This window comes from Papio anubis, chromosome 18 (genome assembly GCF_008728515.1).
Source record: "Papio anubis isolate 15944 chromosome 18, Panubis1.0, whole genome shotgun sequence".
Classification (NCBI taxonomy): Eukaryota; Metazoa; Chordata; class Mammalia; order Primates; family Cercopithecidae; genus Papio; species Papio anubis.
Window position 1 is genome coordinate 56,914,433 of NC_044993.1, and position 26,203 is coordinate 56,940,635.

Here is a 26,203-nt window from a genome sequence, read left to right on the forward strand (position 1 = left end):
GTTGTGCGGGCTCATTTCAATGAGGACATTTAAGCCTGGGTTTTATTTGACTCTACGTGAGCTCACACCTCCTGCTTCTTGGGTAAAAGCTATTCATTTACAAGTATTTATTTCTTTTCCCAGAGAGGAATGTACTCAGCGGCAATACCTTAGTCCTACTTCTAATGTGTTCCTATGGTGACCGATACAGTGTTTTACTAACAACAACAAAAATCCAAATTAGTAACAAATGTCATCTGGGATCTGACCACATAAACTCTGCCAGGAAGATGCTGATACAAGTTCATTGCTTGCTGATGAATTCTTTTCAGTGCCAGGTCTCTGAGTATTTAAATGGCTGCATGGTAAAAACAGGATCATAGTATAAATTATCAAACAGGACGTGTGGTAGATGAAGGCAGATTTGTGCACACCACACTATCTCCACGTACTCATTCAGCAAACATTTATGTGACACCTGCTATGAGTCAGATGCTGTTTCAGATGCTGAAGAAACAGCAAAGATGAAGACCAAATCCTTGTGAGAAAGGAGCTTTGGTGTTCCGAGGCATCCACGTACATCCTGGATTAGCTTCCCTGTATGCATTAAGAGCGTAGTCACGTACCACCCTTGCTAGAATCAAGAACACAGGCACTCTGCCCACTTCCTGTGTTTTGTGGCTCAAATGAGGAACCTCAGTTGAGCAAGGCTTGGCTAGCACAATGTCTGGCATATTATAGTTGCTCAATGCACACAGGGACAAAGGTTGAATGCAGTCTCTAAGTCTGTGCCAGGTTCCTGGTATGGAATTCACAAACTCAGATAGAATTCCTTTCATGCTAAGGCAGACACATCAGCAGGTCCCGCTGAGATAAGCCCGACTGAACGATAGCTTGATATGCCACTGTTCTGCAGAAACATCATTCAGCAAAAGGTGAAGTAGGTTTAAAGCTCATCTCCACTCCTTGGTCCTTGCAGTACCACCTTGCAGGTTTCTTTATCCTTCTGAGCCTCTGTTTCCTTGTCTGAGTCGTGCAAAGATTTGATGAGACCACGGGTGTGGAAGACTCAATCCAGTGCCTGCCACATAGTAATTGGTTGATTATCTGGTAGCCCTTGTTTTGTATTTGGCTCTGAGTGAGGCAGAAGGATGGCAGGCTTCCCCAGGCTGCAATGTGCAGTCATCAGAGGTTTTCCCAGGGAAGCTGTGGTCCTTGGGATGTTGTTGATGGACCCAAGAGTTAGAGACCAAACCAAGAGCAACCTCTCTGTGGTTGGTTCCCTGGCTGGCTCTCCAGAGCGTGGCCAAAACAAACAAAAAAACCAACCAAACAAACAAAAAACAAAAGAAAGATATTCATCTAAATAAGCTGAAATCCTTCTCTTTTTCTACTTTATCTTATTACGTCTTCCCATTTTCTCCTAAGTAGCTGAACCACATATGTTAAGAGTCATTGTAATACTGAAAGGAATGGAAAACAGGTGTTCAAACAAAACTTGTACATGCTATTCATAGCAGCACTATTCACAATAGCCCAAAGTAGAAAGAGCCCAAATGTCCATCACCTGCTGAATGGATAAGCCAAATGAGGTCTATCCAGACAATGGGATATTAGTCAGCCACAGAAAGAGATGAAGTACTGATACAAGCTACAATGCAGATGAACCTTGAAAACATTATGCTAAGTGAAAGAAGCCAGATGTGAAATACCCACGTGTTGTATGATTCCATTTATATGAAATATTCAGAGTTGGCAAACCCACAGAAACAGAAAGCAGACTGGGGGTTGCCAGGAGTTGGGGGTCAGAGGGGAATGAGGAGTGACTGCTTAATGGGTACAGGTTTTCCTTCTGGGGTGACTAAAATATCTGTAACTAGATAGTGATGATGGTCATACACCATTGCGAATGTATTAAGTGCCACTAATTTCAATTGTATATTATTTTTGGCATATTAAATATAACTTGTTTTTTGAGATGAAGCCTCACTCTGTTGCCCAGGGTAGAGTACAGTGGCGTGATCTCCTCTCACTGCAACCTTCACCTCCCGGGTTCAAGTGATTCTCCTGCCTCAGACTCTCAAGTAGCTGGGATTACAGGCATGTGCCACCAAATCTGGCTAATTTTTGTATTTTTAGTAGAGTCAGGCTTTCACCATGTTGGCCAGGCCGGTCTCGAATTCCTGACCTCAACTAACCCGCCCTCCTTGGCCTCCCAAAGTGCTGGGATTACAGGCACACACCACCGCGTCCGGCTAACATATTTTAATGTTATTATTTATGTTTTTATTTTTATGCCACAATAAAAATATGCCAGTTGAACCCCAAAATTTCAAACTGAGAAATAAAACAACAGCTACAACAATAACCATGTTTGGTGTATCGTCCCTATTTTATATACGCTATCCACCTAATCCTCACAGTTCCCCTAAAATAAGCAGCAGTAGCTCCATTTTACAATGGAACAAACTTCTGAAAATTGGATAACTTGTCTAATAATCATGATGATAATAACAAGTATAGGGTATAATAGTTACTTGCTGAAGCACCTGTTATATATCAGCTCAGTTTGCCTTCCCAACATCATCATGATGTACATATTATCATTATCACCCATGTTACAGAGGAAGGTGAACAGAGATGTTAAGGGACTTGTCCTAGGTTAGACAGCCCACAGGTAACGGAAACAGGGATCTGCACCCAGACCATCTGACCTCAGAGTCCACATACATCACCACTGGAGCCCACAGGATACCAGGCGTGGTCATGGAACCGGGAAGGAATGTGGACACCTGCAGAACTTACCTCCCCGTCCTCTCTCATGGAAAATGGGAACAGACTAGGTATCTGCTCCATGACATCAAGGGACTGCCTGGGATCCAGACCTTCTGCCAGGCTGCGTGGAAGCCAGACAGGTGTGATGTGTGAATGTTCCTCTGGCCTGCCAGGCTCCCAGACACAGATCCTTGATGTTTGTGCAGGCACCTCCAATTTACGTGCAGAAGCAGCTGAGCCAACCTTAGGATTCATGAGAACCTACCACGGCTCATTGTCCTTTTGAAATAAACTCTCCAGCTCTTTGGAATGTTTTCCATTTTCATGGCGGTAAAATCTGAAAATGCCTCTAGGTGAAAAGACGTTAAGTCAAGACAAAACCCCTCCACTGGTCCTCAATCTAGGAGTAAGCCCAGAGATGTTTTTAATAAATGGGGAATGTAGGCCGGGCGTGGTGGCTCAAGTCTGTAATCCCAGCACTTTGGGAGGCCGAGGTGGGTGGATCACGAGGTCAGGGGATCCAGACCATCCTGGCTAACATGGTGAAACCCCGTCTCTACTAAAAATACAAAAAACTGGCCGGGCGTGGTGGTGGGCGCCTGTAGTCCCAGCCACTCGGAGGCTGAGGTGGGAGAATGGCGTGAACCCGGGAGGTGGAGCTTGCAGTGAGCTGAGATCGCGCCACTGCACTCCAGCCTGGGCGACACAGCGAGACTCCGTCTCAAAAAAAAAAAAAAAATAAATAAATAAAAAAATAAATAAATAAATGGGGAATGCAAAAAAAATGCAATAAAATACCAGTGACTCTCATGGCACTTAGGAATAAAGGACCACAGTCACTGCAGCCGCAGCAGTGTTACATAAAACAAACACTGAGCGCTCATTTGCTCCTTCATGCCTTACTTCACTAAGTACTGACTGAGCTCTCACTATGTGCCAGGAATAAAAGACACGGTGGTAAGCAAAACAGGTGTCACCTCTCCACCTGTGGAACTGTCACCTGGGCAGCTTGGGTCACCATCACTGTCATCGTTTCTCGACCAGTTTCTCTGGGTCAGGCAAGGTGCTGTACATTTCATAGCTTAATCCTTACAGTAAAGGCTGAGGCAGGTAACTGATGGTTCCCATTTTACAGATGAGAAAACTGAGGCAGAGATAGGTTGAGCAACGCGCCCAAGGTCACGTGGCCAGTAAACAGAACAGCTGGAAATTGAACTCAGGCTCTGCTGCCTCCTCAAGTGCACACTTTCAACTGCTTTGCTACACTGGCCTGATGGCCTGAGCCTTGGAAAATTCCTGCCGAATAGCAGGAGGAGGTTTGTAGGTCCAGTTCCAGATCCAGCTTACAGCGTCTCTCCAGGAAACCCAGGGCCACGAAGCCTAAGAATAAGGTATGCTGCAGGAAAGCTCAACACCAAGAGAAAATAATAGCAACAAAGCAACAGGAGGCATTTAGCCTGGTGCAAAGTAATTACCTGAGCTATAATGTACGTATCCACTAGCTGGAAATACTAGCTATCATATGTTTCCCCTCCTCCAGCAGGCTGGTACAGTCTTCCACTTTTTTTTTTTTTTTAAATCTTTCTTTTTCCCACTGCCAAGCAACTGATTATAAACTGAAGCAATCTCATCACGGCATTTTCTAATAGGAAACTTTTCAAAGGCTGCCCATTGCTTATAGGATAAACTTGGACTCCTTAACCTGGCTCTCAGGGTCTGGCCCCCACCTGCCTCTCTGGCCTTTTCTATTGGCGTATCCCTTTGCCACATCCTGTCCACGTAAGCCTCTTTTCATTTACTGCAGAAGCCATGCTCTCTCCTGCCTCTCTGCGTACAGCCCCTTCTCCTTGCAATGTTCACTGTCCCTTTTTTTCACCCAGTTAATTCCTCCTCTTCTTTCAACTCTCAGGAAACCACTGGGCAGAGGGCACTCCAGCCTGCTGCCCATCTCCTTCCTAGTTTTACCTAAAAGGAGGGGGGAACTGATGGTAGGATTACTTAGTGCCAGTGAGATTGCTTGAGACATGGTTATGGGATGGGTGCTTCTCCAGGGATGCTTTCCCTGGTCTTTTAGAAGAGAAGGGTTATATGCATGTCTGTTTCCTGCATTATATGCATGTAAATTTCTTTCCTGACAATGTCATGACGATGCCATTATTTAACGGCTTAATCTGTATACTCCTCAAAGGCAGCAATGTTAATGGTTCTATTGGTGTCTGTAACCCCAGGTCCTGGCAAATGTCTGGCACACAGTAGGTTTCCAAGAAGGATCTGTGGACTGACTAGAATGTATGAATGAATGAACAAATTCACAGCGAGGCCCTACAGCTGATAGTTCATTAAAATGTATTTTGTGGCCATCACCTTGGTTAAAAATCTCTGTCTTCCTGAATTAACATTGCAACCTGAGACGGACTTCCAAGATAAATTACAGGAGGGGAGCCCAGACACATCTAGGCAGTGAGTCAGTAGAAAACTAGACACACAAGAGCAACTGGATTTATAGAAAGTACTAGAGGAACACGTGTCCAGTGACTCTGGGAAATCTCTGAGAATTAGCTGGCATTAAGGCATTAGTCAGCAACTTGCCTGGTCCACCAAGGAAAGATAAACGAGCCCTGGGTTCTAGCGGGGGAGCAGAAACCTGGGGTAAGTGCTGAAATCAATGAGTCTCAGCATTCAATGACATTAACCTTTTTGATTCAGATTGAGGAAGGTGGTGCAGGGTGAATTAGTGCTAATGAGGACCAGGTATTTATCCTGGGTTTAGGCAGAGAAGGCTGGGTGGTGACAAAACACAGTATGCTCTAGCTTGCAGGAACTCTGCGGGGCTGGATAGCCACGGAGGATTGTCTGTGTGCAAACTGCCTGTCTCCTCTCAGCCGCCCCTGGTCAGGCAACATGATGGGTGAGCTGTGTTTCATGTGCTCCTTGTCAGCTCAAGGTCAGAAATGGTACATGAAGTAGGTTAGGAGAACATAAAATAAAAGGAGCCTGCTGTTTAATAAGAGGTTCAGCTACCTGGGACTGGGTGGAAATCCAGGTCAAGGCCTAGGGGAGGTAGACCAGAAGGCCTTGGGGATCTCCATCACTCATTCTCTATCCAGGGTCCTGAAGTCTGAAGCACTTGTGATTCAGATTCAACCCCATCTGGGTTGACAGAATCGTCCAAGATAATGAAGCAAAGGCCATGCCTAGGAAGATGGGTGAGTGGTTTGGCACTAAATTTGAAAGGGTTGAGATATATGTGTTCTGGGCAAGGCCATGATCTCAAACACGGCAGATCTGGCAGAATGATCAAGGGCAAACTATTGCCTGCCACCTGCTTTTATAAAGAAAATTTTACTGGTACACAGTCATGTCCGTTCATTTACATACTGTCTATGGCTGCCTTAGTGTTACAATGGCAGAGTTTCATTATCCTCAGAGACTATATATATACCATAAAACCTAAAATATTTACTATCTGACCTTTTATTGAAAACTTTGAGGCTGGGCGAGGTGGCTCATGCCTGTAATCCCAGCACTTTGCGAGGTCGAGGCAGGCAAATGGCTTGAGTGCAGAAGTTTGAGACTAGCCTGGGCAACATGGCAAAATCCCATGTCTACAAAAATACAAAAATTAGCCAGGTGTAGTGACATGAGCCTGTAATCCCAGCTACTCAGGAGGCTGAGATGGGAGGACCACTTGAGCCCGGGAGGTCGAGGCTTCAGTGACCTGTGATTGTGCCATTGCACTCCAGCCAGCGTGACAGAACGAGACCCTGTCTCAAAAAAAGTTTGTTGAATGAATGGAGCTGGAGGCTTTTATCCTACGTGAATTAACAAAGGAAGAGAAAACCAAACACCACATATTCTCACTTGTAAGTGGGAGCTAAACATTGCGTACACATGGAAACAAAGAAGGGAACAGCAGACACCAGGGTCTCCTTGAGGAGGCAGGGAGGGGGTGAGGATGAAAAACTACCTATCAGGTATTCTGTTTATCACCGGAATGAAATAATCTGTACACCAAACCCCCAGGACACACAATTTACCTATGTAACAAACCTGCACATGTACTCCTGAACCTCAAATAAAAGCTAGAAAAGAAGTTCGTTGATCCCTCACCTGATAACTCTCTTTTTTGGGTCATTCACAATCTTCCTCATAACTTTCTGGCATATCCATCTCATCGAAGTGTCTTCCTGACTGCCCCCCGCAATCCTCTTTCCATGCAGTAGCTTTCCTGGTACTCATTTCTATCTGATATATGACCCGCTACTGTCTCTTTCTCTAAATAGCATGGAGGGCGCACAACAGTGCTTGCTTTCTTTACTGCTGTATTCCCAACCCTCAGCAGAAATGGCTGGAGTATAGCAGGCACTCAATAAGTACTTGCCAAATGCCTGAAGAGCCACTTATCCCTTGTATTGTTGCCTTGTTAATATTTTCTCATTTAAATCAACTTTTTAAGGAAACTTCAGCTTCCAAAATCTGGGCTGAACATGTTCCTATTCCCCTCTACGTGTTAATATAGATAAACATGGACATTTTTGAAGACTCGCCTGCATTTCTCTTTAAATTACTTGCATACCGCAAGCGGCCCACGGGCCTACTTGGGAAGCCCTGACTCGTTGTTAAGGGCATGGGTGGGTTTAAGCTCCACTGAGCTCCACTTCTGGGTAGCTGAGCATCTGCTCAAGTCCCTTCTCTTGCAAATGGGGACAATGAAGGTACCATCTCACCAGATGGCTGACAGATTAAAGGAGACCATGGGAGAAGCACTTAGCACCTGCACGAACTCAGTGGCAGGGAATCCTCAGGGGTGGGGCCATCTCCCGGTCACTCAGTTCACGACAAAGCAGTGCCCCCTCGGTACTGCAGCCATCGCTGTCATGAAGCCTGTCTGAGACACTGCCCCAGCTCCTGAACGGTTCCACCACAACCCGGCAAAGCAATTTGGATTAATGGGACTATTTAGCTGTAGGTGTCCAGAGAATGCATTGTTTAAAGTAACTTGTTAGAAACTTCCCCAGGGTGGCAAACTTTTAAACAAAGATTGACTCTGTAATCAAAAATTGCTTCTGCTTGGCCTTAAACCAGATTCCAGTATCCCGAAGAGCTCGATTAGACTGAGAAAGGGTGGCAATGTTTGTGCCCCTGGCTCGGTTTGCCAAGTAATGTTGACTGATGAATACGATTAAATTGCACCGAGGAGAATCCCTCCCTGGAGGAGAAAGGACACAGGACGGTTGGTGGCTTTTAGGGGCACAGTTTTCATTCCTTCTCCGTAAGAGAACCACCACCAGTGTGGGATTCCCCTTCATCCCCCACCACAGGAAAACTGGTCAGTACTACTAAATGGCCTTCCCCTTCCCATTCTCCACTTTGAGATTAACTGGTTTTATAGGCAGTGGGCCGAGACCAGAATCCAAGTTCTAGAGATACTCAATCTGACCTGCATGGGCCTGCTCCACCCAAGCTGGGTGGGAGTGGGAGGAGGCAGCAGGGGAGACTCAGGAACCACGAAAACTTGCTTTCTGCGTTGGCTTTTGTTCCACGATGATTCCCTCGGAAGCTGACCTGCCCAGATGTCCAAATCACTTTCTGACATTGCCTGGGGCTACCAGGGGAGGGCCAGAGGCACCACACTGGAGCCTGGGGATGGGGTGAGGGTCGGTGAGGTTGGAAATTGGAAGGAAGTTTCTCACTTGAAATTTCAGGTGGATTACAGTTGCATTCAAAAAGCAACTAGAGAAATGGACTTGATTTTCCAAAGTAAGTGGAGAAATGGACTTGAGAAATGGAATATGCTGTTTCACCTCACTGGGGTACAGAAGGCAAATACACACAAGGGCTTCAAAGAGCCTTGCAGCAGGGAGGGAACATGGGGGCCCGAGTACAGGCAAAGATGGCTAAGCTCAAGGTAACCACCTTCCTCGTTCTCATCAGGAACAGACTTCCTCAAAGGCAGGTGCCCCCTGTCCCATCTGCATTTCTGTATTAGTACAGGGTATAGAGACATATAAGAGGAAGAAAGGAGGAGAGGAACACAAAAGGCCAGACCATGTTTTTGTCCAGAATTAATGACTACACAGGATTATTAATGATCATTGTCATCATTACCATTATCATCAAACAATTTCCTTGTTAAAAAATTGCCCAATTCTGGATGAGGTCCTGTGTTCTACTATCTCTCATGTTTCTAACAATCCTATGAGGAAAGTACTCTGGGGAGGGCACTCCAGCCTGCTACCCATAGCAGACTCTCCTCTGCCCATCTCTCTCCTGCATTTACCTAAAGGAAGGAGGAACTGAGGGTAAGATTACTTAGTGCTGGAGAGATTGCTTGAGACATGGTTACTAGTGGGCTAGATAACTGTTCTGTGAAACCCTTCCTCCCCCTACAATGAGTCGCACTTCTTCTTCTTCTTCTTTTTTTTTTTAATGTTTCTTGCCTCAGGTCTGGGTTGTACTTAAGCCTCTTGGGGCCAAGACCAGTTACACCAACCACTTGCTGCAATGGGGTGGGCCCAGTAAGGTCTCCCTGGTGGACTCAACCATCTCTCCTCGCTTTGCACCCATCAGCATGACTGAGCATCCTGGTCCCAATGTTTTGATGGTAAGAAGGTGGAGAGGAGGTCACATGGAGGTGCCAGACCTGAGCCACCATGCTCTGATCCAGCTGTCATCAGAGACCTTGAAATATGCTAAGCTGTGCCTGGAGTCCCACTTGGCTATTCTTCCTTTTACAGCTCCCTGATGGGTAACATGGTCATCCCCTCCTACAGGTGAGAAAATGGAGACTCACAAAAGTTGGATTTGTTGCTTGAGAGCATACAGCTCTCATACAGGGGGTGAAGACAGGTACCTTGGTCTGCGCAGGCTGCCATAACAAGACACCATAACTGGGTGGGTTAAACAACAGAGATTTATTTTCTCATGGTTCTGGAGACCGGGAAGTCCAAAGTGCCTGACAATTTGATTCTGGTGAAGGCTCTCTTCCTGGCTTGCAGAAGGCCACCTTCTTGCTCTGTTCTTACATGGCAAAGAAAGAGAGAGCGAGCTCTCTGGTATCTGTTATAAAGAAGGACAGTACTTCTATAGGATCAAGGCTCTATGCTCATGATCTCATTTAACCTTAATTACCTCCTTATAGGCCCTATCTCCAAGTACAGGGGTTAGAGCTTCAACATATAAATTTTAGTGGGGCATGGTTCAACTTATAGCAACAGAATTCAAATCCAGGTCAGGCTGACACTGCGTGACCTCTTCTACATTGTAGTGGAATGACTTGATGGTGTAGAATATGCCAGCATTGCTTTGATTTTGCTTTGAAAGAATTAGGCATATGTGGGGGGTGGGGGGAGGGACAGATGCCATTCCTTTCTAATTATGCTTGCATTAGGCTAATATTTAAATGAATGAGAATTCCAGATAGCCAGTTAGTGGAGAGATATGGAGAGTCTGAGGTCCAATGGGAACAGGATTACAAAGGAATTTGAAGGCTGGGGTTGTCCTCGCTAATGCAGGACAGATGGTTCCTAGGCCTATACTTAGAGCACACAGTCAGTAAAGCTTGGATCTTCCATTAATCAGAGAAAGAAAGAGGCCATCTGGAGATGGATCTACACTGGCTTGGGCAGCCACGTCATACCACTGGCATCCTTGGGTGACTGGTTTTCCCTCCCTGGGGTCAACCACTTACACAACACACTGCATAAAGCATGGTGAACTTCAAGGTCAGCTGAGCCTGCATTCAAATCCCCAGCTTGGCCATGATCAAGTCATGTGATACTGGGCAAGTCACTTGAACACTCTGAGAGCTGGTGCTGTTCTATATGTCATCTTACCGGGAGGCCATGGGGACTAAAGCAGAAAGTGGGGGCAATGTGGCAGTTGGCTAAACATGAGGTGACTCTGGATCTCAGGTTCTGATGTACCCTGCTCATCTCTTGGTACCTGGATTCTCATCCAGATACAGAAACCAAGGCTTTAGATGGGGGAGAAACGCGTGGGAGAGCTTCACAGGTGATTTTATGAACCGGTGAAATTATGACCTGTTGGCAAAAAACTCGGGTCCTTTCCTCTCTGCCCCTACTCCCCGCGATGAAGGAATCATGCATTTAAATCCTGGCTCCAATCCCCACCAGTTGTGAGACACTGGGAAAATTCCTTTACTTCTCACAGCCTTGGTTTCTTCATCTGCAAAGTGGGATGCAGTAACACTATCTACCTTCTGGGATTGTTGTGAGAATTACATGAGATAATGCATAGAAATCGCTTGGCCTAGAATCGCATGCACAGTTAAGAGGTCAAGAAACATCGGCGAATATGATTAGTTACTGGAGTATGGCAGGTCTTAAAAGGCTTCCCCAGGCATCTACTTTACGTGGCTACTATTGGCCATGCTGGACAATGACCCAGGGTGGGAGCAAGGGAGAGAAAATACTTGAATGATAATAAGAATAATCCACGGAGTCTGTATGCCTAACGATCGGACCTTAATCCTGTCGTTTGCGTCCTGTACTCAGCCAAATCTTTGTCCTCATCAATTTTTAAAAGGGTAGAAACGCTCTTCCCTCATCCCACTTTTAACACATGTGGTTCCTCCAGATTGCCCTTGAAAAGAATCTTCACTTGCAGTTAGATGTAAGGAACAGGCAAGGGAAGAATAATAGACTCTACAATGAAGACCACCCACATTGTAGACCACCCTGGGCTCGCATCCAAATTCCCAAGATGCACTTGGAGCATCCCAGCATGGATAACGTCCATACTTTTGGCCACTGGAGAAAAAGTCACATAAAAGATGTTTTTTTTTTTTTTTTGCCAATAAGCAAAAACGCTCAATGCACTGGGCAGGAAGATGCCAGGGTTGGAAACGTCCCATCCACAGACACAAAGAAAGCCACTGCCAAGAGGAAGGAGAATTGTGAGATCTGGAGAGGGAGGGATTCGGAAGAAAATACATCACGCAAAATTCATTGTGTGGTCAATCTGGGATCTGGTGAGAATAGCAAATTGGCAGAGGAAAGAGATCACATTTATTTCTGTACTGTTTAGCCTGGACTCTCTTTTCTTTTGGGAACAGTAATATAATTCTCTCTAGTGGAAGTGTTTGTACCCCATGGCATCAGTGTAAGGTTCATGAGGGCAGAGTTTTAATTTAAATTAAAATCACATCAAATTTTACACTTAGTTCCTCAGTCCCACAAGGCACGTTTCGAGCTGTCAATGGCCACATGTGGCTAACGGCTACCTTACTGGATGGTACTTGTAGAACATTTCTATCACCCAGAAAGTTTCACTGGACATTGCTGGTCTAGAGCATTGCCTAATATCTAGCAGAATCTCAATAAGCATTTATTTAATGAATGAATGGCCAAAGTGCTCTATTCTCTGCTAGTTAAAGAACGGATACACGACTCAAGAGAGAACTATCACATTATTTTTCCCCAGGACTCGGAATCTTTTTTTTTCTTTTTTTTCAGTTGTGAAATAACGAGAAAACAAATAAAACAGCAAGCAAACAAACAATACAGCTAAAAGTTACCTAAGCCAAATGATGACATCCTGTGGGTGAAGCAGTCACATCAATTCTTGTCCTCCATCACATCCTTCCCAGAAGGTCCTAAGCCCACAGACCACTCTTGGCTTTCTGCAGAACCTTAGTTTTCATGAGAACTCCGAGAACTTTAGGCTCACTCTGCTTGTCCAGCAGATGCTCTAGGTCACTCCTGGCCTTAAGAAAGCTTAAAGAGCTGTCCAGTCTAAAATACAGCTCAGGAGACCTGGGACAACTGGCAAGAGGGAAGCAAACTGCATTTCTGCAAAAGCAGGAGTGTGTGCTCCATCAGCCTGAAAAGTAACAGGGCTGAGGATGTGTTTATTTTGCGACTAGAGGCAAGCAAAACTGTTAATGGCAAAATTACTGGCATGTTTTTCCAGTCTCCTTGTGAACAACAGTCTAAGCAGATACACCCTTTCAGACTCACACATTATCTGGGTGGAGCTTTTGTTGGTTGGTTTCGAACCCAGGAACTTTGGGGTCTCAAGAAGCAGAGTGTGTATCTCTGAATATCCCAAAGAACAAAAGCGATTTGGTTACTGAGAAAGCAGAATTCAGGGGAGATGGTCACACCCAAACATCTGAGTGTTGGGCCACCAAATATGCTTTCCCAAGAAGTACTGAGACTAACATTTTCTAACACAGCATATAGCTTTTATTTATTTCTCTAACTATGTGACAGATTTCTCTCTCTCTCCCTGGACCAGTGGATTTCAATTCTCACTAGTACAATCACCTGCAGGGTGCGGGCCGCTTTAAAAATACACAGATTCTTGGCTGGGCGCAATGGTTCACACCTGTAATCCCAGCACTTTGGGAGGCTGAGGTGGGCAGATCACTTGAGGTCAGGAGTTTGAGGCCAGCTTGGACAACAGGGTGAAACCTCGTCTCTACTAAAAATACAAAAATTAGCCAGATGTGATGGAGAGTGCCTATAACCCCAGCTACTTGGGAGGCTGAGGAAGGAGAATTGCTTGAACTGAGAGGTGGAAGTTGCAATGAGCGAAGATTGCACCACACTCCTGCCTGGGTGACAGAGTGAAAAGAGAGAGTGAAAAGACAGAGAGAGAGAGAGAGTGAAAAGACAGAGAGAGAGAGAGAGTGAAAACACAGAGAGAGAGAGTAAAGAGAGAGAGAGTGAAAAGAGAGAGAGTAAAGAGAGAGAAGGAGAGAGAGAAATTGATTCTTGGTGTCCCATGGCTATCACAAGGATAACCCTCACCATGTGCTAAGCACTTTATATATATGGACTCACTTAACCCTCAAAGCAACCCTATGGGGTGGTGCCATTATTATGCCCATTTTACAGGTGAAGTAACTGAGGCACAGGGACTGGTGTATCCAACTTCACACAGCTAGTAAATAAAGAAGCTGCAATTTGGACCCCGGTGGACTGGCTCCAGCCATCACCCTTGACCACCACGATGAGGGCAGGGCTAGATATGTTTTTCCTCACCTTTGAGTACTTGCTGCTTAGCACAGTGTCCAACACATAGTAGGTGCTCAATAAATATTTTTTTGGGTGAATGGGTAAAGTCAGAAGGAGCCCCAACTCCTGACCTCATCTGTGGGAGTACAGAAGTATCTTCACTGGGCTGACCTAAGCACTTTCCTCCCCAGAGCACCCCAAGATTGTCATCAGAAGGGGCTTGGTGTTGAGAGAAGGGAGAAGGGAAAAAGGGAAGCTTGGACCTCACACTCTACTCCTCCACATTTCCATCTTCAACCTGAATCTTCCCCGGACAATGAGAATCACTGGGAGTTCCTTTCCCGTTCAGCTGAGGTCCAGGGGCTAGCGTGGGTAGAGAAGATCCAGTGTGAATGGAAAAGGCCATCAGGCCAATATGCTCAGATCTACAATCCCTCATGGCCAAGAAGTCATCACGGCTTAACAAGAGTCCTCCAGCACCACTGCTGGGCAGAGTCGCATATGATGGAACTGCATCTTCTTAAACCAGATGAGGTCCTCAATTCAGGGCATACAGCACAGATACAACATGGCCAGGAGACAGGGGCTTTGGGAAGCTCTTCAGAATGATGAGTATATTGACTGACAATTGGACAAAGATTGTGGTACAAGTATATCAACATGATAGAATATCAGTCATAAAAAGGAATGAAGCGCTGCTACATGCTACGATGCAGAGGAACCTCAAAAATATTAAGCTAAGTGAAAGAAGCAGGTCAGCAAATGTCATATACTATGTAACGGCATTTATATAAAATGTCTAGAATAGGCTGGGCGCAGCGGCTCACGCCTGTAATCTCAGCACTTTGGGAGGCCGAGGCGGGTAGATCACATGAGGTCAGGAGTTCGAGACCAGACTGACCAACACAGTGAAACCCCATCTCCACTAAAAATACAAAATCAGCCAGGTGTGGTGGCGCATGCCTGTAATCCCAGCTACTTGGGAGGCTGAGCCAGGAGAATCGCTTGAACTTGGGAGGCAGAGGTTGCAGTGAGCCGAGATCGCGCCATTGCACTCCAGCCTGGGCAACAAGAGGGGAGGCTCCATCTCAAAACAAATAGATAAAAATGTTAAGAATAGGCAAATCAAGTCCATAGACACAGAAAGGAGATTAGTGGTTGCCAGAGACTGGGGAGAGGTCTTTGGGAAGTGACTGCTTAATGGGTACAGGGTTTTCTTTTGGGATGATGAAGATGTTTAGGATTAGAGGGAGGGTACAGTTGTCTGACACTGTGAATGTACTGAATGTCATTCAACAATTGAAAGTGGTTAATTTTATGTTACATAAATTTCACCCCAGTTTCCAAAAAAAAAAAAAAAAAAAAGGATCGTGGTTCTACAGTTTACTGGCCGTAGCCTTCGGTTCAAGTTTCTTAACATTTCTGTGCCTCAGTTTCTTCATCTGAAAAATGGGGATATCAAGAGTGCATACTTCAGAGTTGCTGTCAAAAACAATGTAAACCAGCTTGTCCAACCTACCTTATTTGGTTGTTCTGTTTTGTTTTGTTTTTTTGTTTTAGGCTTTCAGCAGCCTAAAGCCATGGTTTTTAGTTTCTGTCTCTAGTGATGAGCAGAAAAGAGGGATGAGGAACGGCTTTACTGGCCCAGCCAGGAAGAGAAACTGAGGAGCCATAACTGTATTCTCTCCCTTGGACACTCCTGAACTGTAAAGCACTTAGAATAACTGCTAGGAACGTACGAAGTGCTACATATACATTCGCTGTAGTTGTTGCGTGGTCTTAACTACAGGAATTCTTTGATCCATTCGGGTCCCACTAAAGCAGACTAAAGGGATGAAAAGTCCAGGAGTGATTGTACACGGATGCTTGGACTTCCATACTGCTCAACTTCATTTCAAATCCCAGAGTGACTGGCATCTGTGCTGAACGTTATCAAGGGCTTGGCTCCCTGCAAAGCTTCCTCTGCTCTGTTTTAATACTAATTGTTCTAAACTTACCCAGTAGCAGTTGTGTTTTGGGGGATGGGGATTAAGACAAAATATGTGGTAAAGGGCCCTGAAGAGGGCCCAGCACACAGTAGGTGTGCAGTAAGTGTCCGCGCTGTTACTCTGAGGGTTAGTCTGGCTGGCCTGGTCCCATATAAACTCTGGTCTTTGGGAGATTGTAGAGAAGCCCTGGCCACCTGCTCCCGTCTTTACCAGCTGGTGTTTCCCACTGAGGCACCGCAGAGCAGCTCTCTCCCACTGTCAGCCCGCGGCTCTGGTAGTATCTCAAGACAGACATTTGGATCTGCGGTTAATGTAACTTACATGTCCATGTGGTGGGCCCTGATAGTTTGGACTTTGTTGCTGTGGATACCCAAAGAGGCAGAAGTAGCAGGAAAATGTCAACATGGATTCCCCTGCCTGGTGGTTTCTGTACACATACACTATCCCCTGTGTGCACACATATGTGTACACACCACAGACGGAATGTGAACCCTGGGAGAGGTAAAGCACACACTCAACCCTCCTCTCTTTACATCTGAGTTGCCCCAAGACACTGGCCTTAGGGAAAGACATGGTGTGATGTATGAGGTCTCTCTTTTTTTTTTTCTTTGAGATGGAGTTTCATTCTTGTTGCCCAGGCTGGAGTGCAATGTCGTGATCTCAGTTCACTGCCTCCTCTGCCTTCTGGGTTCGAGCAATTCTCCTGACTCAGCCGCCCAAGTAGCTCGGACTACAGGCGCCCACCACCACACTCAGCTAATTTTTGTATTTTTAGTAGAGATGGAGTTTCACCATATTGGCCAGGCTGGTCTCAAACTCCTGACCTCAGGTGATCTACCTGCCTCGGCCTCCCAAAGTGCTGGTGGTATTACAGGCACAAGCCACCACAGCCAGCCAAGGTCTCTTACTACAAGTCCAAACCAAGACACAGGGCAAAATGCTACTGGCTTCGTCTCTTCCTGCAGCCAATCTAAAGTATGCCAGGTATAATTCCCTGCCTCAGTAAATAGAACATACAAATAAAACCATCATACCTTTTGAGGGTTCAAGACCTAGCAGGGCCTCAGAGTTTGAAAGTATCCATTTTCCACTTACATCCACGTGTTGGGTACACAACCAGCTCCAACCGGAGCCTACATGGACCAGGAAGTCATGTCAACAGCAGAGCAGGAACACCTAGAGTCTCTAAACACTCTCAGCTTCTCAGCTTGCATATGCCAAGTTCAGGAATATTCTTCATGTCCACAAATGAATTAGTTCTATTCTGTTTTTCTTGAAACATTCAGTCTTCACAGCCTATCTTTGCTTTTCCCTCCTTCCTTCCTTCTTCTTTCTTCTTCTTTCCTTCCTTCCTTCCTTCCCTTTTTCCCTTCCTTCCTTTCTTCCTCCCTCCCTCCCTCCCTCCCTCTCTCTCTCTCTCTTTCTTTCTGCCTCCCAGGTTCAAGTGATTCTCATGCCTCAGCCTCCTGAGTAGCTGGGGTTACAGGTGCGCACACCATACCTGGCTATTTTTTGTATTTTTAGTAGAGATGGGGTTTCATCATGTTGGCCAAGCTGGTCTCAAACCCGTAACCTCAAGTGATTCACCTGCCTCGGCCTCCCAAAGTCCTGGGATTACAGTTGTGCGCCACCGTGCTTGGCTACTTTTCCCTCTTTTGACAGAGATGTTAGTTCAAGAAATACTTTACTACTCTTTTAACTCTATCAAAGAGAAAAGGGAAAGTAACTCAAGTCCCAAGGTTACTTGTAGCCATGGAGTGATTTGGGCATTTTAGGCGGGACTTAGATGTCTAAAATATTAGCAGGCAGGTTTTAATGGCATCAAATATCTAGGTCACATATTCCCAAGAGTTTGGGTTTTGAATCGAACCCAAAAAAGGTACAAGCGTGGAAGGAAGGCCTCTCTTTAAAGCTAAAGCAGCTTCTTTCTTCTTCACAGCATGGTCGTTGGGGGCCTTCTTCAGTCCTGGGCTTGGGGGCATCCCCCCATCTGCTGGGAGACCCTAGACTGTAGAAGGCACTGGGGAGGCACACTCTCTGGTCAGTTTGAACAGGGTACACCTGACACCCGTGAACCTAAGAAAAATGATGGGCACTAGAGTTTTTCTTCACTCTCACATCTTCTTTTTGTTTTTTTTGTTTTGGTTTTTTTTTTTTTTTTTTTTGAGACAGAGTCTAGCTACGTCACCAGGCTGGAATACAGTGGCGCGATCTCAGCTCACAGCAACCTCCGCCTCCTGGGTTCAAGCGATTCTCCTGCCCCAGCCTCCCGAGTAGGTGGCATTACAGGCATGCACCACCGTGCCTGGCTCATTTTTATATTTTTAGGATACATCTTAGGACGTCTAAGGACTTAGGATGCCTAAGTCCCACCTAAAATGTCCAAATTACTCCATGGCTACAATAACAGCGTGTATTTATCAACCACTTTCTATCATTAGACACCGCGGTAGGTCCTTATCATGCAAGATTTCACAGAAACTTCCTAAGAGCCCCGTGAAACGGGCACTAATATTGTGTTTATTTTAAGGTGGAGAATTTGAGATGCAGGAAGTTGAAGCAACTCGTGCTGATCCACATGGCCAGCTGGTGGTGAGGCAGCACCTGAAACCAGCATGTCTGTGTCCAGGGCCCAAACAAGGCTAGTGACCAGTAAAGACCAGTGCATCGTTAATATCTAAGAGAGGAAGAATCTGCCCGCTCCCCTGCACCCTCCACAGTGAAGGTTGTGCAGGGGACACAGGGAGGTGATGTCAAATCACAGAGCTGCTCACAGCAGCCACGCCGGGCTGGCTGGGCCCTTAAGTATCCCCCAAGTTTTCAGTGCCTCTTAGAAGTGCCTGACTTGGGCACTATTGCCCCTTTGAGAAGACTCCTGAGTTTGCTCATTCTTCCTGGGATGGGAGAAGTAGTGGTTTTGGAAGCTACAGATGGGGCGGCAGATGGAAACTGAAAACCTATCAGCATTGCCCAGGATGAAACCATTCATCTGCAAAATTCATATGTTTTTGTGTAGGGCAACTTCATGAAAACAACAGCAAGAGGAACCAGCAGTGCTTGATGCATAAAGTGCCTCTGGCTATGAGGCTGGCAAAGAAGAGTGGGCAAAGGAATTCATGGGAGACACCATGGAAATGAGATCAGTGAAGTAGAGGAAGAGGATGAGAAAGGCCAAGAGATACAGAGTGACCTGGGGCACTAAAGCAAAAAAGCCACAAATAAGACAACTCTCTTCTCTGAACTCCAAAATAGGTTGCACGCATGGCCTGAGAAATGATTTCTGGACTTCTCAGAGATACAAGATGAGACCTTGGATGCAGCTTACGTATAAATGGCTGACATTCGTTGAGCACCTTCCAAGTGTCCAACAGGCTGCTAGGTTCTATTATTATATCCCAATTTCACAGAAATTGGATTTACTTGCCTGAGGTTACGCTACTAACTAAGTGGCAGAATTCGGATTCGAGCATTAAGCAGTTTGAGCGCAGGCACTCACCTTCCTGGGTGCTGAGCGGAGCTGGATTCTTTAAGGGAAGTGGCCACGCAAAGCAAGCCAACAGTGGCCTCCAGGGGGCAGCAACGCGCATGCCTACCTGGCCTCAAGAGGTCTCTGGCTTAATGCAGGTCCCCAACCTAGCCTGGCATGACCTCTGAGGCCTCCAACGGGAATCCAGAGAAGGAAGAATGTGGGAACTTTGAGCATAGCCCCTACCACTCAGGAACAGACAATGGGGGTCCTCCTACGACCATCCTGGACATCCCTGCTGCAAGGCAGTCTAACCACTATTCTGCCCAGCCACAAGCTCATGGGGTGGGACTGTTTCCTTCTGTGCTTTCAAGGTGGCCTGGGGCCATCCTGACAGTCCAGTTCTGCTGAGTTCCCTAAGAGGCCGACTTCAAGCCAGAAGGAATACCAACTTTGCAACCAGACGAAACTGGTTCTAATCCCCACTCCGCCATGCATTCATCACATGACATGGGGCCTTAGTTTGTCCCTCTGTAAAACAGGTTTGTTGTAAGGGTGGAAGCAAGTGTTTGCCACACTTGCTGCTATGCTCAGCATTTTGGGACATTTCCAAACTCATTCCTTTCATGAAAGATGGAGAAGGAATGTTCTAACCCCTCCTTGCCATGTACTTGTCTAAACTCATTTCTCCTCATTGTTTTATTATACTCTATCCATTGTTTAAATTTCTCAAATGCAACAAGTTTGTTTCTGTGCTACATTGTGCCCAGGCTGTTCCCTCTATAAGAAATGGTGGTTCTCAAGTGGAGGCAATTTTAGCTCCCAGGTCATGTGTCAATGTCTGGAGACATCTGTGGTTGGCACAGGTGGGCAGGGTGTGGCCCTGGCATCTGGTGGGCAGAGGCCAGAGATGCTGCTACGCATCCTACAAAGCACAGGACGGCACCCACAGCGAAGAATTATCCATCCCCAAACATCAGCAGTGCCACTGCTACGAATCCCAGTCTAGAAGGATCTCTTTCACATTTCCTTCCCAGTGGATCCCTTCTTGTCCTCTAGGTCTCGGTTCAAAGCTGAATATTCAGAGGCCCTTCTGACCTCCTGATTATGGCCCTCGAGTTTTTCCCCACTCCCACATCTTCCTTTTTTTGTGTGTGTGTGTTTTGAGATGGAGTCTTGCTGTGTTGCCAGGCTGGAGTACGGTGGCGCGATCTTGACTCACTGCAACCTCCGCCTCCTGGGTTCAAGTGATTCTCCTGCCCCAGCCTCCTGAGTAGGTGGGATTACAGGCATGCACCACCAAGGTCAGCTCATTTTTGTATTTTTTAGTAGAGACAGGGTTTCACCATCTTGGCCAGGCTGGTCTTGAACTCCTGACCTTCTGATCCACCCGCCTTGGCCTCCCAAAGTGCTGGGATTACAGGGATGGCCCACCGCACCCAGCCCACATCTTCCTTTCTTTATGGCTTGTTCACACCTTGCTTGATGTGTCTTTGGCATGATCATCTAACCCCATCTTCTCAGCTAGGATACACATTCCATGAGCAGGGGAGAAGTACAGGAAGCTGTATTGCTTTTGTTCACAAAATGTACTACTTAGCACGCAGCACGGTAGTTGCTCAGTAAATGTTTGTTGAACAAATGAACACAATTGTGGTAAGTACAACTCTACCAGTAATGTTCTGTAACCATTCCCATCTATCCCTCTGTCCTGTGGACAAAGGAAAACAGTTATCTTTCTAGTGCCCGTCATTTTTCTCAGGTTCAAGGGTGTCAGGTGTACCCCGTTCAAACTGACCAGAGAGTGTGCCTCCCCAGCACCTTCTACAGTCTAGGGTCTCCCAGCAGATGTTGGGGGGGGATGCCCCCAAGCCCAGGACTGAAGAAGACCCCCAACGACCATGCTGTGAAGAAGAAAGAAGCTGCTTGTAGCTTTAAAGAGAGGCCTTCCTTCCACGCTTGTACCTTTTTTGGGTTCTGATTCAAAATTCAAACTTTTGAGAATATGTGACCTAGATATCTGATGCCATTAAAACCTGCCTGCTAATATTTTAGGCATAAGCATCATTGTGATGCTGTCTTAAAAAAGGGATCTTATCTTTTCTAGATATATACTGAAATATTTAGAGATACAATTATATGATATCTTATATTTCTTTCAAAATAATCCACTGCTGGGGGAAGAGGATGAAAGTCCAGACACAAGGAAAATGGCCATGAATTAACCTGGGTGACATCTATGTGGGAGTTCATTACACTATTCTTGGTACTCTTGTGCATGTTTGCAAGTTGCCTTAATAAAAGTTTTATTTTTTTTAGGACTCCTTCATCTAGATCTCCTGGGAATGCTGTACCCTACGGCCTTGTGCCATTAGAGGGAGGAAGATCCCCCTCTTCACTCCCATACACTTTCCTTTTCACACTTGTCAGCGAATCCAGATGGAAAACACAGTCAAAGGAAAAAGCTGCCCTCCTGAGAGAAAATATCAGCCTGGCACAATGGCTCACGCCTATAATCCCAGCACTCTGGGAGGCCAAGACAGGCACATCACCTGAGGCCAGCAGTTTGAGACCAGCCTGGCCAACATGGTGAAACACCATCTCTATTAAAAATACAAAAATTAGCCAGGTGTGTTGGTGGGTGCCTGTAGTCCCAGCTACGTGGGAGGCTGAGGTAGGAGAATCATTTGAACCTGGTGGGTGGGGGCTGCAGTGAGCTGAGATCACACCACTGCACTCCAGCCTGGGTGACAGAGTGAGACTCTGTCTCATATATATACACATACACACACATGTACACACATACATACATATATCGTTCACAATATCATTCAAAGTATCATGCCAGTGGCTTCCATCTTGCTTGGACTAACAGCCAAATTCTAGGATCACCACCATCTGGCCTCAAATTACTCTCTGACTTTATATCTCTTGTTACGCTACCCCTCACTTACTCTGTCACAGCTCCACTGAGCCCGGCTGCTCCTCACACAAGCCAAGCCTGGACCCATCTCTGGGCTCAGCCCCTGCCTTTCCTCCTGCCTGGACTACTGTCTCTGTAGGTGTGACTCTCTTTTTCATCTTCTTCTGTTCTTAACCGTGAAAACCTTCCAGGCCACCGTTGGTAAAATTACAATTCTCCCCTACTTTCGCCCTTTGCTTTATTTTTCTAAGACATCATTTAACTCATTTTGTTGTGTGTCTCCCTACTTGAATGGAAGCTTGTGATGGTTACTATTGAGTGTCAACATGATGGACTGAAGGATGCAAAGTATTGTTTCTGGCCACGTCTGTGAGGGTGTTGCCAAAGGAGATTAACATTTGAGTCAGTGGACTGGGAAAGGCAGACCCACCCTCAATCTCGGTGGGCACCATCTAATCAGCTGCCAGCGTGGCCAGAATAAAAGCAGGCAGAACGTGGAAGGAATAGACTGGCCGAGTCTCCCGGCCTACGTCTTTCTCCCGTGCTGGAGGCTTCCTGCCTTTGAACATCGGACTCCAAGTTCTCCAGCTTTAGGATCCTTGGGCCTTCGACTACAGACTGAAGGCTGCACTGTCGGCTTCCCTACTTTTGAGGTTTTGAGACTCGGACTGGCTTCTTTGCTCTTCAGCTTGAAGATGGCCTATTGTGAGACCTCACCCTGTGATTATATGAGTCAATACTCCTTAATAAACTCCCCTTTATATATACATCTATCCTGTTAGTTCTGTCCCTCTAGAGAACCCTAATACAAAGCCCCATGCGGGTTGGAGTTTGTCTGTTTAGTGCGCTGGTATATCAGCGAACAGAGCTGGGAAAACCATGTGCACAGTCTGTATCTGTTGAATGCGTGAATGAGTGAGTGAATGAATCAGTGATTCTCAGGTCCAATCAGAATCCTATCCTGAGAGATCCTCTGGAGACTACGCGTCGGTCTGCTTCTGCCTCATGGGTTCCCAGCCAAGACCAGCCAGAGCAGGACGTCAGACGAGGCTGGTTTGGGGCCCTTAGCCGCCTTACCTGATGGGGTAGTCGGCCGCACTGAGGTTGATGAAGAAGTCCCAGGGCCAGTCGGTCATCTCCAGGAGGTCCCGCATGCTTTGCAGGTAGGTGGAGAGGAGGCTGGCTCCCCCCCAGATGGTGGCCATTCTCCAGGGGGTGACGCGGACATTGCTGTACTGCCTGGAGACCTGGAGCACTTGTCGATGCAGGTAATTAGAGCGCTTTTCCCAGAAGAGAAAGGGTGATGACATTCAGTGGCCTAGAAAACACCCAGGCATGCCCCTCACCCCATCCCCTCTCTGTCTCTTCCCTCCTGGTTGGGTACTTCTGAGGACAGTGGCCTTTGCCAAGTAAATGATCCTGAACTGGGGTGTCTTTCTGTATTGCAATTCAAACTTGTATTATTTTTTACATTTCAAATTAGCCATTTGAGATGCAGATTCCCTGGCCCCACTTCTGAGCTAACGGTTCACTAGGCTTGGGCTGGTGGTGCCCAGGACTTCACATTTTTTAAAATTTTATTTTATTGATTTATTTTTTGAGACAGAGTCTTGCTTTATTTATTTATTTATTTAGACAGAGTCTCGCATTTTTTAAAATTTTATTTTATTGATTTTCTTTTTGAGACAGAGTCTTGCTTTATTTATTTATTTATTTATTTATTTATTTATTTAGACAGAGTCTCGCTCCGTCACCCGGGCTGGAGCGAAATGGTGCCATCTCAGCTCACTGCAACCTACACCTCCTAAGTTCAAGCAATTCTTCTGCCTCAGCTTCCCGAGTAGCTGGGATTACAAGTGTGCACCACCACACCCAGCTAAGTTTTGTATTTTTAGTAGAGATGGGGCTTCACCATGTTGGAAAGTCTGGTCTGGAACTCCTAACCTTGGGTGATCCGTCCACCTCGGTCTCCCAAAGTGCTGGGATGACAGGCATGAGCCACTGCACCCAGCCAACTTTGCATTCTTATACATGACAGCTGCATGGGGCCTGAGGAAGATAAGCTGGGAAATATGGCTCTATCTAAACCCATGTATATTTCAGAGGCAGAATTTCTGTTTCCTGTCCCCCTTCCTACTCATTGCTCCTCCATTATCCTCTCACAGGTCTGCTAGAAGCCAGTCTTTTGGACAAGACATCCCCCTTTGCCTTCTTGACTAAAGGCATAATTGTGTCACCAATAGAAACCTCAGGGACAAGGTAGCTCAGGATCAGCAGGGCTGATGCAGGTTTTTGTTAATAAAGTTTTATTGGTACATACCCATGCTCATTTGTTGACATGTTCTCCTTGGCTGCTTTAGCACAAGGGCAGTGCTGAGTAGCTGTGACAGAGAGTATGTGCCCTGCAATACCTAAAATATGTACTATCTTGCCTTCTATAGAAAAAGTGTACCCACTCCTGGGATAGCGATATGCTTTGGCTGTGTCCCCACCCAAGTCTAATCTTGAATTGTAGCTCCCATAATTCCCACATGTTATGGGAGGGATCACGTGGAAGATAATTGAATCACGGGGGTGGTTTCCCCCATATTGTTCTCGTGGTAGTGAATAAGTCTCATGAGATCTGATGGTTTGATAAGGGGATACGCTTTTGCTAGGGTCTCATTTTTCTCTCTTGCTGCCGCCATATAAGACATGCCTTTCGCCATGATTGTGAGGCTTCCCCAGCCACTTAGAACTGTGAGTCCATTTAACATCTTTCTTTATAAATTACTCAGTCTTGGGTATGTCTTTATCAGCAGCATGAAAATGGACTAATACAGGTAAGCTATTCCCACAAAGTATGTGAGAGGCAGGCAGAGGGCAATGGGCAGAAGGGAGAGGTAAGAAACAGCATTTGTGGGCCGGGCACGGTGGCTCACACCTGTAATCCCACCACTTTGGGAGGCCAAGGCGGGCAGATCACGAGGTCAAGCGATCGAGACCATCCTGGCCAACATGGTAAAACCCTATCTCTACTAAAAATACAAAAATTAGCTGGGCATCGTGGCATGCATCTGTAGTCCCAGCTACTTGGGAGGCTGAGGCAGGAGAATCGCGTGAACCTGGGAGGCAGAGGTTGCAGTGAGTAGAGATCACGCCACTGCACTCCAGCCTGGCGACAGAGCGAGATTCTGTCTCAAAATAAATAAATAAATAAAAAATAAAACCCCCAAAACAGCATTTATGGACAAAACTGTAAGTCACAGCTGGGAACTTTGAAACCAACACACACAGAGAGATAGCACTCTAGGACCACACGCTCTGTGGAGAGGCAGCTGGTCAGCTTCCAAGCCTTTTCTGAAAGCAGGCAGCCCGGACTAGCGATGCGGAAGGAGGGTATCAGAGAGGGACCGATAGACCCTGAAGGAAGCCCAGCAAGGGGCGATCACAGGGGCCTCTCACCTTGTCCACGTGGATGTAGTAGAAGTGGTCTTTGTGGTAGATGGCCTTGAACATGCGCTGCAACTGCCGAGAGGCGCGGCCGTGGACCACCAGGACAAAGGCGATTCTGACCGGGTTGGCCGGCATGTACTCCACAGAGTCCTCATCCCACTGCACGTTCTTGTTGGCTTTACCTAGGGAAAATCCAAGAGACCAGAGAGGAGAAAGTGAGGCTCTGTTATCCTTTGCAGGGGCAGGAAGTTTCTCTGGTGCTTCTTTTGGGGCCTATTTTAGGGGCACGGTCATCAAATTGAGCCCTAAAACATAATTCAATGCCACTAAGCACGTCTTAGATTCTCACACTGTCAGGCACAAAAGGGGTTTGGGGACCCTGGGGTTGTTACGACACAGTTTCCATCCTGAGGAGCTTAAAAAGGCTGGAAGCGACACATGGACACATATTTAGCTACTGAACAAGGCAGGAGGAGGTGAGAGCTATGAGATGTATCTCTGAATCACAGAGGAAGAAGCAGTTAATTTTGAGTTAGTGAATGTAAGATACATGTGTTGTTTCTGCCTGTCAAGAATTCATTCTCCCTTCTTCTAATAGCATCCAATATATTGTTTGTTTTAATGGTGGTAAGAACAGATAGCATGAAATCTACCC

At 46.3% G+C, this 26,203-nt stretch overlaps 1 protein-coding gene across 2 annotated transcripts in view; it reads right to left on the reverse strand.

The window, feature by feature from the left end:
- XYLT1 (xylosyltransferase 1) overlaps positions 1–26,203 on the reverse strand; it is a 370,892-nt gene that overhangs the window by 71,897 nt on the left and 272,792 nt on the right. For both annotated transcript variants that reach the window (XM_031658423.1, XM_031658422.1), the window contains 2 exons: positions 25,558–25,730; positions 23,191–23,393 (listed from right to left, as the gene is read on the reverse strand). In XM_031658423.1, coding sequence (XP_031514283.1) covers positions 23,191–23,393; positions 25,558–25,730 — 376 coding nt within the window. The remainder of the gene's footprint in view (positions 1–23,190; positions 23,394–25,557; positions 25,731–26,203) is intronic.